A 15,415-nucleotide genomic window follows, 5' to 3' on the forward strand; every position below is an offset into this window, starting at 1 on the left:
GTCTACTTCTACCGTGTTTCTTAGAAAATAAGACAGGGTCTTATTTTCTTAGACACCAGAAAAAAAGGCTAGGCCATCTTTTTGAGAGGTGTCTTAATTCCCCCCATGCACCTCACCTACCCAAGCTGCTTGTTTGGTGGCCAAAAGGAACGCCCCACATGCACCCTTGCCTGTCTACCAGGCCGTTTCTGTAGGGTTGAAATAAGTTATTCCTCAAGCTTAGCACAGGCTGAGGGAAGAATGGCAGGCAGGAAAATTCTTCCTCCACATTTTCCTCTCGTTCTCCAAAAAGCCTCTATTGCAAAACTTCAGCATTCGGAATGGAGGCTTTTTGGAAAATGGCAGGAAAATGGGGAGGGGAATTTCCTGCCTGCCACCCATTCCTCAAGCTCCCTCTCCCTCCCCATTTTCCTGCCTTTCGCAACAATGGCAACACTCCAAGCCTTCAGCATATCCCAGGACCCTGCAAGGCTTGTTGTAGCGTTGCACATGCAAGCGCCGGCATTACTGTGAGGTTCATGACATTGGCACAGCCTCTTCAAGCACGACCCTGCAAAGATTGCTGTGCCATTGTGTGTGTGAGCGCCGGCATCGCTGCCAGTTTGGATGCACTGGCATAGACACTCATAGGAGGATGCCAGCTGCACCGGTGTGATGAAGCTCACGGAGGTGCTGCCATTCATGAGTGCAATACCACAACAAGCCTTACAAGGTCTTGCACCAAGAGGAATGGATAACAGGCAGAAAAATTCCCCTCCCCATTTTCCTGCCTTTTATGAAAACGACTTCACTCCGAGTCTTCAGTGTCTCCCAGGATTGCAATGCTGAAGGCTCCATTCCGAACCTTCAGCGTTGCAATCTTGGGAGACGCAGAGGCTCGGAATGCCTCTGCTTCAGCGCAGAATGACTTTTGCTCCTCTCTGCAGCCGAACAGTTGCCTCCCCCCCATGCCCACGCCACCACTCATGCCAGCCATGCCCATCCCCTGGGCTTATTTTCAGGGTAGAGGTAATATTAGCTCCCCCCAAAACTTAGGATTGACTTATTATTGGGGTGGGTCATTTTTTCTGAGAAACACAGTACGAATAGACTATATATAAAAGAATGACATAATGACATAATTGTTCCACATAAGTGGAACAAAATTTATCTGATAAAATAAAAGTATGGAATGTGGAACTAAAGATGAGAGGACAAGAGAATGGTTTTAAAAAGAACGCTGCAGGGGTGCCAAACTCAATTTCGGGGCTGCACCAGGGTTGGGCTGGGGGCAGTGCATGGCCAAGGGCATGGCCATAGTGGGCATGGCACAGGATGTGGGAGGACACCTGCGATGGCCAAGTGCTAAGGCAGACTTCCCTGAGACCCTCCTTCACTCTCATTATACAGATAATCCTCAAGTTACAAATGAAATAGAGCCTGCCAATTACATTTGTAACCCAAGGATTCATTTGATTGAATAACATTAAATGAACATGATCACTCCCTGCTTTCCCCAGTGCATTTGTTAATCGAATGCGCAGGTTATTAAATGCACATGACGTATCTCAGAGTGAGGAAGAGCATGCAGGGCCTAGTGCTGCAGCAGGCCATCCAAGGCCTCCCCCCATCCAGAGATACCACATGATCCCCTGTGGTCCCCACAATTGCTTCCCCCCCATCCTGTTCCATCAGGTCTCCACAGACTGGGCCTTTTTTGCTAGCTTCCCAGTTAGCACTTACTGCTGCTCACCCCATTTCCCATGGATTACTTACTTTTTGAACATCTCCAGAGCTCCAGAAGAGACTGATCCAGTGGCAGAGAAACCAAAGTGTTTTATTCAGATGATGGTGAAGCTGTAAGAACATGAAATCTAAGGAAAACATTTTCACCAGCTTCTGAGTAAAAGACTTTGCCTTGGGGCCATGTGGCCAGCAGGCCTCTGGTAGTAGAAAAAGCTTGGACGAGGGCACAGCAGCCTCCTGCTTCAGGGATTGAGGCAGCAGCAGCAGCCAATCAATGAGGAGCTTGTTTCCATTGTCTCATTGGGCTGAACTGCAAGCCCCTTTTTGATTGGCTGCCACGTTCCAATTCTTGAAGCTGCTCATTCAAACTAGCCAATCAGAAGCAAGCAGGAGACTGCTTGTCACTGGTGAGACTGGGCCCAAACTAAGCGTGCAGGCCCTCATGGCACAGAAGGCGGTATTTTATTCAGATAGGGAAAATCTATTTTCCTTACATCTCACATTCTTACAGCTTCATGGGTTTCTGAATAAAAGGCTTTGGCTTCTCTGCCACGTTGGTCAGCCTCTCCTGGAGCTCTTTGAAAAGTAAGTATAGTAAAGCCATGGTAATGGGGTGGGGAGGGCCGGATGCAGCCCACAGAGGCTCCATTTCGGCCTATATTATGCCTGGGGAGGCCCTCCAGAAGCCCAAACAGAGTCTCGAAGGGCTGGACTCAGCCCACGGAAGCTCCATTTTGGCCAACAATGGGCCATGGAAGGCCTTTGGAGACCCCCCATGACCCGTTTTTGCCAGCAGAGTGCTGCAGGAAGCTACCCAGGCCAAAAACGGGCCATCAATAGGCGCTACTAGAGGCATTGCAGGCTGGTCCTTTGTTATTTCCAGGCCGGCCCCACAGGCTAGATCTAAGCACCCCATGGGCCTTGAGTTTGACACCCCTGCATTATTATCTGAAAATAAAAGCAAACTCCACTCCCTTCTAGTACTGATGTTACCTAGTTTGATAATGAAACATCTTCAAGAAAACCATCAAGCTCAGAGGCCACCAAGGACCCCCACAGTTCAACTTTGGGTTACAAATATTCTCTTCTATCGATAAACACTTTTTGGTTAAAGCATCACTGCTTTAACTGTCAAACTCAAGGTCTGTGGGCCAGATCTGGCCCTCTGGGTGCTTAGATCTGGCCTGCAGGGGCATCCTGGAACCAGCAAAGGACCGGTCCGTGGTGCCTTTGCCAACTAAAATGGAGCTCTGGAAAGCCACTTTATATTATAATGAGAGGGAGGGAGGGTCTGAGGAAAGTCCTGCCTCAGCACTTTGACACCACAGGTGCCCCCAACACAAGCAACATCAAGCTGGCCATGCTCATCCTGCCCACACCCATCCCATCCGCCTGATTTCAAACACAATCCTGATGCGGCCCTCAATGAAATTGAGTTTGACTCCCCTGGGTTAGAGAGACTTAGAGCCTGCCTTATATGAGATGGCTCCCAGTGGATTTCATTCTAAATTTTGATATGATTTCTGTAAACAAGGAATGTAGAATTATAATGGCTGAGTCTTTGATCCTTCATACAAAAAAAAATATACGAAGCTAAGGGATAAACAAATAAAAAACAGATTTGAAAAAAAGAAAAGGCTCGGGAAAAAAGAGTGAAAGTGTAAGAAAGAAAGAGGAAAAGAAAGAAAACCGAAAAAGAATGACTTCCAACTTTCTTTGGTACATATCAACCTCTTGCTCCAAGATTAAAATTTGTCTACATTATTTCCATAATCCCATATCTAATCATCAAAGCCCAAGATCAACTTTTAATTTCAGTTTTTCACAAAAAGTCCAGTACTAGTTCATATCGCATTTATCACTATTTTTAAGAAAAACCACAAGTGATTTATTTAATTGCACCAAAGTCTAAATAAAACAGGAATGGAACATCCTAAACTCTAGTCTAGACCTATGCTTCTCAATTTTGGCTACTTTAAGATGCATGGACTTCAATCCCAGAATTTCCCAGGCAGCAGGAAGTTCACCCATCTTAAACTTGCCATGACTGAAAAAACGCTGATCAACAGAGGGATTTTTCCATTCCTTTTTTACTGGTTCTTACTTACTTATGAGCAATCATAATGCAAAATCCTCATTCCCACTCCACCCCAGAGCAATATCATAATGCAAAATCCTCACCCCCCACTCCACCCCAGAATAATCATAATGCAAAATCCTCACTCCCACTCCACCCAGAGCAATCATAATTCAAAATCCTCACTCACCCCATTCCATCCCAGAGTAAACATAATGCAAAATCTTCACTCCACCCCAGAGCAATCAAAAGTGTAAAATCCTCACCCCACCTCAGAACAACCACAATTCCTTCACTAGCCTGCTTTCCACATTCTCCTGCATGCAGGGCAACGAAAGACCATGAAACTACCTTTTTTTTTAAAAAAAAAAAAAGTGCAATCAGACCTCCCAACTTCTCAGGGGAAAAAGATCTTGCAAAGTTAGAAGGCCCATGGGCCTTGAGTTTGATATCCTTGCTATAAAGGATTACTGGAAAATTGCAACAAAACATCTTATTTTAACCTTGAACAAACTAAGTTTACAACCTGTACTTTTTCAGTACTTCTAAGAGTTTTAATCTTTAATTGTAAGATGTTTTCTCTTAAATTATGCTTTATCCCAGGGGTATCAAATCCAAGGCATTTAGATCTGGCCCACAGAGCCAGCCTGGAAATAGAAAAGGACCAGCCTGCAGTATCTCTGCTAGCGCCCCCCCGCACAGCCCATTTTTGGCCTGGACAGACTACTGCAGCACTCGGCCAGCCAAAACAGGATGCAGGGGCCTCTGGATACCTTCCTTGGCCCGTTGCTGGCCGAAATGGGGCCTCTGTGGGCCAGGTCCAGCCCTCCGATGCTCCGTTTGGGCCTCCAGATGCATCCTCTGGCCTGTTACAGGCTGAAATGGAACCTCCATGGGTCACATCTGGCCCTCCCCACCCTATTTCCCATGGCTTTACTATACTTACTTTTGGAAGAGCTCCAGAAGAGGCTGACCCACTTGGCAGAGAAGTCAAAGTCTTTTATTCTGAAGCCCATGGAGCTGCTGCCTCAATCCCTGAACCTGTCCTGAAGCAGGAGGCCTTTTCTACTACGAGAGGCCTACTGGCCACATGGCCCCAAGTCAAAGTCTTTTACTCAGAAACTAGCCCTGCATGCTCTTCCTCACTCTGAGATACTTCATGTGCATTTAATGATCTGCGCATTTAATTAACAAATGCACTGGGGAAAGCAGGGAGTGATCATATTCATTTAATGTGATTTAATCAAATGAATCCTCGCATTACGAATGTAATTGGCAAGCTCTGTTACATTCGTAATTTGAGGATTACCTGTGAGTGTCTCAGGGAAGTCCTGCCTTTGCACTTGGCCACCACAGGTGCCCCCCCACAAGTCCTGTGCCATGCCCACCATGGCAACACCCCCAGGAATGCCCCGCCCCTAGCCCTCCGAGGTCAAACACAATCCTGATGTGGCCCTCAATGACATTTGAGTTTGACACTCCTGTACTGAGTGGTTTACCCTGTCAGTGTTGATCAGTTGCTTCACAAAAAGTGTTTTGATTAGCGTCGGATCTCTACAGCCTCAGGAAGAGAAGGGCTATTCTGCATCCCTCCCTCAAATGCTTTTTAAAATACAGAGTTTCCCAGCATTCCTTTAGAAACCTCCAACATGCAAACTGTGGTTACTCATCCTAAAATGAATCCTCTTTACCAGGAGCTTCAACATTTGCTGTTTGCTGGGAAAGTGTGTAACTAAAAGTCAGTCTACATTTAGTCTCCATCTGACTTTGGGGATATTTCTTCATAACCAAACAAAAGTGTATTTTCTGGGTACTTTACACCCCTTGCTCACTGGATCTGGGTATCACAAAGCAATTAACCCCCATGTCTAGTTTTGACTGGCAGAGTGCTATCAGGTCCCCTTGGCCAGACACCCAGCCCCACTCCTGGCCCTTCGAGGTCAAACATAAACCTGATGTGGCCCTCAATGAAATCGAGTTTGACACCCCTGCTTTATAGACTTTTTGCTGATTGCTGATATAGGAATTCAAAGGCTGATACCTTATGGATTTCTTTATGTATAAGGGATGGGATATAAGATAAAGATATATTTATATCACCTTATAGGGGTTAAAGCATTAATAATTAGTTTTTCTTTGTCATAAAAAAAATTTGAAGTCACTTCTTTATATATTTCTTTTTTATATATTATAGACTATTTTATTCTTTCTTTCCATTCTCTTTTTCCATTTGGTTTTTATTAGTATTTATTATTCTAATTAAAATTCTTAATAAAAATTATATTTGAAGAGGTACACTTATTTCCACAATAAAATGAATGCCACTTCAGGAAATAACAAATTGCAAAGAATTAATAAAGTTTCATTCCATACTTGTATAATGAAACTAAATGCTAAGCTCACCCTTTGCCAACATGGAGTTTTTAGCTGTGGACTGGCAGTGATAGCAACTGTTTGACGTGTGCTGTTGGCCAAAGCTAGTTTTAAGTTCCTGCCTATGACTTCTGAAAGAGGAGTACTTAGATTTGTGTTTTCCTGGTTAGGACCACCTGGAGTTTCCAAAACTGCCAAAGCATCCTAGAGGATAGGTATAAAAAAAGGCATCAATAATTGTATTCTCAAAATGTTTCTCATAAAGTAATCTAATAAATAAAAGTTTTATTTTATTCTTCTAATTATGTAAAATATCCAATCAAGTCATATCATAATGTATTAGATTTAACAAAGATTACTTTTTATCCAGACCAAATGAAATCTGTTAGTTTTATTGGCACCAAATTAAGCTACCCACAAGATTAAGAAAATCTGGCGGCTTCCGGTTTTGTCGATGGAGCGTGACAACTGTAGCTTGTGGAGCTCTGTAAGATTCAGCTGATTTCTGCCGACCTGGAGGCTCCTGGGGAGCCAAATGTCGCCTCGTAGAGGTGGCAATAAGGAAGGGTACCGGTTGATCACAAGTGAACGGCAGTTCACGTAGCTGGATCCTGAGGAAACCTTCTGAACAGGAGAAGAAGACGGCCATCAATGGCCCAACCTGAGCTCTGACAGCCGGAACAGCAAGCACAGGGGGGAAAAGCGGAAAAGAAACAGTGTTTTTGATCGGGTAAGGAATACTTGACTTCTACCCTGAATAAAACTAAGCTAATTCACCAAATACCTGAGTGAAGAAGGGAGACTCCAGATAGAAGCAGTGAGGGAATTACCATTCTTTTCCCTTCCAGAGGTGGTGAGAGAAAATGTGGAGCTGAGCGCCTATCAGCTGGAAGTAAAAGTGAAGTTCTTAATTTGAAGAGAGAGTCTGGACTGATTTCATGCCTGAGGTATTACTTTTGAGCTGTTCAAGAACTTTTTCTGGCTATAAGCAGTCAAGATTCTTTTTCCTCCTCTCTTTTCTTTTTTCTTTTTGTAACATCTTCTTTCGGATATTTTTCTTTAAAGCGAAGAAGAAGTAAGGCTGCCAACTACTGGCCAAAGCTGGAATATAAATATATAAGGAATATCCGTTGGTTCCAGTTTGTAGCGCTTTGGCGGCAGGCAGGAATTCGCGATCGTGCACGGTTTCTGCCTGCGCTCGCTGCTGGAGTGCCCCGAGCCAGCCGGCTTCGGGGCTAAGCCACCCCGTAGAGGTGGTGAAGACAGGGGAGACCTGGCAGGGTTGAGGGGAGTCGCACCTCTCCTCCTCAGTTGCCTAAACTCCCTTTTCCGAAGGTGGTAAGAGCGGCAGTCAGAAATGGCCGCCTCAAAGAAGCACTCAGCTGGAAAAGAAAGTGCAGGAGGAAGTTAAGAAGTGAAAGTTTTGGCTGACCGGGATAAGAAGCAACAACCAAGGTATCCTGGAATTTAAATTTTTTAAAAAGATACATCGTTCCCAAGGAAGATTCAGAAGCGGCGAATGAAAGCGAAAAGGGAAAGTTTTTTTTTCACTCTCCTTCCTAACGTTGACAGCGAACAGAAAGGAATGAGAAATCAGAAAAACCCGCTTTGGCATTAATAGGTGATTAAACTGGATAATTAAATGTCAAGGGGATAATAAGGATTTCTGAACACTAAAAAAAATAAAACTTTTTTTTCTTGCTGTAAGTGGGAAGGGAGAGGAAAAGAATAAGAGTAGGATTCGGAAGGAGGAGACTGCCTAGAATTTAAAAGAATCTGTTTAAATCCTAACAAGACTTCTAAAAGATACATTTTAACTGGAATTTTGCAACTAAACAGTAACCCCAGGAAGAGAAAGTGAAAAAAGAAGAAAGTGTCAAAAGAAATAGCTTGTGTGTATCTGGATTGCTTGGTGACTTTGGGACTTTTGGAAATTATATCTGAATGACTAAAAACACTTGGGTGGTTGTTTGAAAAAAAAAATTTTTACAATGGCATCTCTTGTGGATGAACTGAAAATGGAATTTAAAAAATACAAAGAGGAACAAGAAGGGAAGGACTCTCTTGGCTCTCTTTTTCAATTCTTAGAAATGGCGATCTGTACCTACGAGAAACTACAAGAAAGAACTGCGCAACAAGAGGATTGGGATAAAGAAGAAGCCATCTTTAACGAACAAGTAACTTTACTTGGGGAAGAAAGGGGAAAGGAGGGGAAAAAAATGGAAACTTTAAGATCTAAAAAAACAACCAAAAAAGGGAAAAATAAGGTGAAAAGTGGATATAATGTTAGAAAGCAACAGAAAGGGGGAATACAGAAGAGGGAAATGGAGGTGGAGAGACAAGGGGGTAAAAAGGGCAGAGAGAAGAAGCAAGGGAGGAAGGAAGGGAAGAGAAACTTCAAAGGTGTGGAGCAAGATGTAAAGAAACAGAACTTATTTAGAGATAATGGGTAAAAACTTAACTGAAAAGTGATTCTGCAAAGGTACATAAGATTGTATTGTTATATTTGCATTAGAAATAATGTTAGAAAATTGGAAACAACATGTGATTAAAAAGTGGGATAAAATATTTAGTGTAATTCAGTGAAACTTTGCGAACAAAAGAAAGGAAATGAAATAAATGAGAGAATTGAATTAAGAAGGAATGGGAACATTTTAATGACACAATGTTTTAAAATACAAGTGAAGTGGGGGAAATAATTATGGAAAGTTTATAAGTGTTCCCATAGAAGTATGATACTTATTTGAAAAGTAATGTGTAAAATGTTTAAGATTTAAATGAATATTAATATTAATGATAGATTTGAATTGGTATGGATTGTTGTTTTAATTATATTATATATTTATATTTTTTTCTCTTTTTAAAATATAGTGTGTAACTTTAGAATGTACTATGCAGAATCCAAATGGAAGTTATGTATTATACTAAGTGTTATAAATTTAGGGGAAAGAGATAAAGGCATCATACTCCAATCAGTGATTACAGGATAAATTTTGTTTAATGAGAAAAGATAATAGACAGCTGAAAACAGGACAGACAAAGAATATGTATAATGATTTGAACTGAGATGAGATAAATAAAATAAAACTAAGAAAGTTAGAAGGGAGAAGCTATAAAATGTAGAATGGCAATAAGATATGGAATGGTATATAAAATGAGCATGAATTTGAATTTGTGTCTGTACGAAGAGATGTATCAAGCTGCTTTCAAAAAAGATATTTTATGTTTTTATGTTTTATGTTTTGTTTGTGTTTGTTTTTGAAAATCAATAAAATTTGTTAAAAAAAAGAAGGAATATCCTGAAGTGAATTGACTGTACTTGAAGTGAAGGATTACAACATCTGGTGCTAGAAGATAATTATAGAGTGTGCCGTTATTGTTGTGGGAAAGCAAGACTGGAAGCGTGATATAGAACAAATCTTTTTTTTTCTTTCCTCTTCTTTTCCTTTGACTTTGGTGGATTATAAAGGACACAATAAGATAAAGAACTAATTGGTTGAAGATTGGGGATACAGCGGGCCCTAAGGAATACAAATATTAATAGAGAAAACTAAAAAAAAAACATAAAAGTGGATACTGATTTTGTAGAGGGAAGACCTAAGGCTGGGGTTGCGGTGAGCCTGTTGGATTACAAAATTTAACTGTTTTGGATTTGTTTCGATACACGAGGTTTTGAGATATCAAGACACTAAGCCATTGGAGATGGACTGTTGAAGAAGTGCTACAGCTGTCCTATGATCTCCCATCTTTGGATATAAGGGCTATTTGTATTGAACTTGTGGGGTATTTAATGTGTTGGGATAATATAAAGAGCAAATTTCTGGGGTGGTGCTTTATTTTGGTGGACAGTAGGAGTGGTGGAAATAGCAATCAGTAGCTGCAAATAGAAGATAGGGGGAAAAAGTAAATTAGCACAAGAAACGGAAATGTCAACCTCAAACATAACTAAAATAGGAAAGAAGGCATTGTCTAATCCGTCATCTACATCTTCAAACCCTTCTAATCAGAGATCGAACAAAAGCATGCTACTGCTGGAAAAATCAAATACATCCCCAAAAGAGGTACTAACGATGCTTCAGGCGATATAGAAATCTATGTCTATAAGCCACAATGAAATAAGGAAAGATATAGGGAAGATGAGAAATGACACAGGAGAGATGAAGGAGAAAATCCAAAATATTGATGCAAAATTGGAAAACTTTCAGCAAATGTTAATAAAAAACAAAGAATTCAGAAAGTTGAAGAAAAAACAGAACTAGCAGAGGAAAAAAACAGAAAATATAAACTACAAATTGACTCAAGCAAACAGGGAGTTAGAGAATACAGTGATAATGCTAGAGACAGAAAAAGCTGCCCATTATTTAAGATTTCAAAACATAGTAGAGGAGAAAGGAGAAGATCTATCGGTGATAATGGAAGAACTGTTGGCAAAAGCGCTAGGAACAGATAGGCAAGATATGGAAAAGAAAATCGAAGAGACTTATAGGATCTATACAAACTACGCAAGAAGATACAACCTTCCCAGGGAAGTGCATGTCAGGTTCCTAAAAAAAATCAATAAGGGACGAGATATTGAATAAAGCAAGAGATGAACTATTAGAATATAAAGGGAAACAATTGGTTGTATTAAAACAGATCCCAAGGAGAGTAAGGAAACTTAGAAAACAGTATCTTTTTTTTATGACAAAGTTGAGTAAAAATAACATAAACTTTAGGTGGGCTGATACCTGATGGGATTCTAGTCACCTGGCAGGAAAAAAGGCATAGAATAGACTCACAGAGCGGGATGGAGCCCATCAAATGGCTCATGTGATCTGTAGTTGTTGGAGCGGGGTGGGAGTTGGGGGGGGGGAGCGATTTATTTTTTTCATATTGTACTTTATTAATTTATTTGATTCTTTTTGTTATTTTTTATTGTTATTTTAAAAAAATATGATTTTACATTCTGTAAGCCGCCTTGAGTTGCCATGGGCGAATAGGTGGCAATATAAATTCAGTAAGTAAATAAATCATATACAGCAAGTGGAAAGTGAAAAAAAGAAAAGAGAACGCCCAGAACGAGAAGGAGCAATAGCTAAAGAACCGAGATAAATGAGAATAACTAGGAGTATAAGACCTAGACATAAATAAAACAATGCAGGATGAAGTAAAGGTGATGATGTCAGTTAATATAAATGGGCTCAATCCCCCCATGAAAAGGAAAAAAGATATTTCTGAAGCTACAAAGATTAAAATTGGATATAATTTCGCTTCAAGAAGTACATATTAACCATGAAGTACATATTAACCAGCAACACTATAAACTATTGGAATACTCCAAATTGGGAAAACTATTGTACTATCACAGCAGAAAAAAAGAGAGGGGTAATATATGTGAGAGAGACAATGAATTGTAAACAAATTTACAAAGATGAAGGAGAATCTTGATGCTGAAAGTGACTTTACACCAAAAACAGACACTCTTGGTTGCCATATATGCATCAAATGAAGGACAAGAGGAATTTAAAAAAAAAAACTTCACAAAAAGATACTCAACACAGAATACGAGAACATTTGTATTATTGGAGACTTTAACACAATAGCTGACACAAAACTGGACTGTAAAAGTAGTAAAAAACAAAACAAAAAACAAGAAGAGCCCTATCTAGAAACCTTTCTAAAATGATAAACTATCGCTACAAGACACTTGGAGAGCAATGAACCCTGGGACAAAGCAGTAAACATTTTATTCCAATGTACATCAATCTTGGTCTAGAATAGACATGATTTGGATGACTCCGGAAATGAATAGAAATGTACAAGAAATATAGTGGCAAATTTATGGGCTGACCACAATCCAATTAAAATTAGCTGGAAAGAGCAAAGAAGGATGGACTCTAAACCAATTCATAATAAAGGACAAAGAATTCATATGGATGATGGAAAAAATGGTTTTTTCCCCAAAGAAAATAGGAAAGAATATACCTCATTACAAAATGTGTGGGATACAGCAAAAGCAGTTATTAGAGGATTAGCTATAACATATATGATTAAAAAAAACAAGAAAAGGAAACAGAATCAAAAGATCTTAGTAGAATAGAAAAGAGTTGAAATAGAGCTGCAAAAAAACCCCACAAGATAGAGAAGACCTGAGAAGCCAAATGGAGCTGATTAAACAAAAGCTAAATATTATAGGAAATGATGAGTAGGCACAACAAATAAAAAGGACAAAACATTTTTTTTAAAAAAATGCTAATAAACCTGGAAGGTGGTTAGCATATAGATTAAAGGAAAAAAAAGAAAGGAACTGGATAGACAACCTGCAGGATGAGGGAGATACTCTGCAATGCCAAATGGAGAAGAAGAAAGAAATAATATATGATTTCTATAGGAAGCTATACGAATATGAAAAAATAGCAGAAGAAAAAATAACAAGCTCTTTGGAAAAGGCTAACCTACCAAAGATTTCAGAAACAATGAAGAAAAGACCGAATGAAAGAATATCAATGGCAGAACTAACAAAAGCGATTAAAAGACAAAAAAGCAATAAAACCCCAGGCCTAGATGGTCTTCCAGTAGAAATATACAAAGAACTGCAAGAAACTTTGAGCCTGCCAATGCTAGAGATGTACAATGAAGCTCTATTAGAAGCCAAAATACCAGATAATTGGACAGAGGTCAACATCACATTAATACCAAAAAAAGATTCAGACTCATCACAAATAAAGAACTACAGATCAATTTCGTTATTAAATGCAGATTATAAAATATTTGCCTCAGTGATTGCGGAAAGATTAAAGAGAATCCTAATCAAGTTTATGCGTTTGGATCAGAATAGGTTCCTGCATAAGACAAATTAGAAATGTTAGAATAATTCTGAATACACTAGAGCAGTGGTTCCCAAACCTTTTCAGTCCACCGCCCCCTTGGTGGTACAAACTCATTCTCAGTGCCCCACACCCAGGGGTGGGATTCAAATTTCTGTGGGTGTGGCCTAATTTGAGGGCGTGGCTTGCTGGTCATGTGACTGGGTGGGCATGGCTTGCTGGTCACATGACCAGGTAGGTGTGGTTTGGTGGTCATGTGACTGGGTGGGCATGGCCAGGTGACAGTATTCTAATTTATGACTGACCTCCCCAGAGCTACTTGTTTTTGGAGTTTTGACAGCCACGCATACACATACACACACACACACTCCCTTCTAACCCTGCTGGAGCAGAGTATTGGACTAGAATCAGCAAAGCATCTCTGACTGGATTCTAGAAGTGAGTAGAATTTAATCAGAAATGCTTTGCCGATTCTTGTTGATTAGTTTTATTTGTATTTCTTTATTTTATGTTGTTGAATTGCCTTGACATGTGTGTCCTTTCTTGTGCACAGCCCAGAAGCTTTTGTGATTCTTTGCCCTGTACCAGCTCCAGGAAGGAGGGAACAGCACCGCCCTCTATGACATGAGTGTCCCGGGAGGGGGAGACAGCTTGGAAGGCTGATCCCTGGCGGGAGGGGCAGCCTGTGAACTTGCTGTCAGGCATGGCAACTACAAAGAGAGGCGGGCTTGGCTGAGCGGGATCCTGGATATTGGGCATGTGGTCAAAGCCCCCCTTCCTCTGCCTCCCCCACGTGATCCACGGATGCCATTGACTGTTGCACCAGAGCGGTGCAAGGGGCTCAATGGGGTGAGCTGTGGAGCCAGTGCCTCGAATGCAGCGATGGCGGCACGCTGGGAAAGTAGAGCAAAACCACTCTGGCTTTGCTCTACTTTCCCAATGTGCCGCCGCGGCAACATTTGACGCCAGCTCCGGAGCGGGATGAGCCTGTGGGGCTGGCGCCTTGAATGCCCCCTGCTGCCTCTTACCACCCCCCTGCTGGCCCCCTTGCCTCTTAGTACCCCCCTAAGGCATCCCACCCCCCCCAGGGGGTAGTACCGCCCACTTTGTGAACCACTGCACTAGAGTATTATCAAAAGCACAATGAAAAATAACTAGCTTTAATTTTTGTGGACGCCCAGAAAGCGTTTGATAATATCAACGGGCAATTTATGCTGCAACAACTAAAATATATAAACTTTGGCAAAAAAAATGTATACATACGATAAAGGCAATCTATACACGACAGAAAGCCAAGGTGACGGTGAATGGAGATGTGACAGAAAGCTTCAATATAAAAAAGGGAACGAGACAAGACTGTCCGCTATCTCCTTTATTATTTATTTTAACTTTAGAAGTTTTAATCAGAAACATTAGACAGGACCCGGAGATAAAAGGAATGGAAGTTAAAAAGAAAAATATAAATTGCAAGCCTTTGCTGATGACCTAGTTTTCATATTAGAAGAACCAATAGAATCAGGTCCAAAACTGATAGGGGAAATTGAAAAATATGGAGAGGTATATTTCCCAGATTGGAAAATATACTATCAGGCAAAATCTTTAACTTGGATAAAAGATTGGATAACATTAGAAAATAGAAGATTGTTAGCATTGGAAGGACATAATCTTCAACTAGCCTGGCATGCTTTCTTATGGTATGGCAGACATGATGCACACAGGTATTTCCAATGACACTAGATTAGATAGGCATTACTTTTGGTATGGAATAAAATTAAAAAACAAATATATGTAGAAACCCTAGTTTGGCTTTAGTCCATCCAAATTTCTTTAACCAAGGGAAAGCTATTACATACAAAGGGATTATAAATGAAGCAGGAGGATTAAAATCAAGACAGGAATTGAAAGACTAAGGGATAGAATTGGAATGATGGGTATAGTCAAGGTATGGCCAAGACAGGAAAGAATGGGGGATTAGTAGACAACCTACAATATTGGATAAAATATTACTCGGTACAGAGAATAAATTGATGAGAAAAATTTATATTTATTAGATTTTAAGCTGGTAGAGGAGCAGGTAAAAGAAATGATGTTGGCATGGGCAAATATTTTTGGTTATGGTATCAATTTGGATAATTGGGAAACTTTATGGGAAAGAAATAACAAAATAACATTAGCCATATCCAGTGACGACCTGGGGCATGGCACAAAGGCAACACAGTCACATAAGTAAGAAAAGTCCCTTTAATACCTCTAACTTTGCCCCCAATGTCCAGTTACTTTCAGCTGGAGAAAAAACTCTCCCAAGAACAGTCTTTAAGTGGAGGAAATTCAGTCCGAAAACAAAGTACATATAAACTTGTAAATAAAAATCCACACAAACCACGCTGCAGCAATTAACTGGACAGGGCATGATAAGGAATTGTAGACTTCAAAG

General features: G+C 40.6%; 1 protein-coding gene across 4 annotated transcripts in view; it reads right to left on the minus strand.

Moving 5' to 3' along the window:
- TOPBP1 (DNA topoisomerase II binding protein 1) overlaps positions 1-15,415 on the minus strand; it is a 141,168-nt gene that overhangs the window by 72,922 nt on the left and 52,831 nt on the right. For 2 of the 4 annotated variants that reach the window (XM_026678507.2, XM_087945255.1), the window contains one exon: positions 6,206-6,379. The exons of the other annotated variants lie outside the window; for them this stretch is intronic. In XM_026678507.2, the coding sequence (XP_026534292.1) occupies positions 6,206-6,379 (174 nt within the window). The remainder of the gene's footprint in view (positions 1-6,205; positions 6,380-15,415) is intronic. 4 annotated transcript variants of the gene reach the window in all.

Source organism: Notechis scutatus, chromosome Z, assembly GCF_049901735.1.
Source record: "Notechis scutatus isolate UNSWTSFEM ecotype Mainland chromosome Z, rNotScu1.2, whole genome shotgun sequence".
Classification (NCBI taxonomy): domain Eukaryota; kingdom Metazoa; phylum Chordata; class Lepidosauria; order Squamata; family Elapidae; genus Notechis; species Notechis scutatus.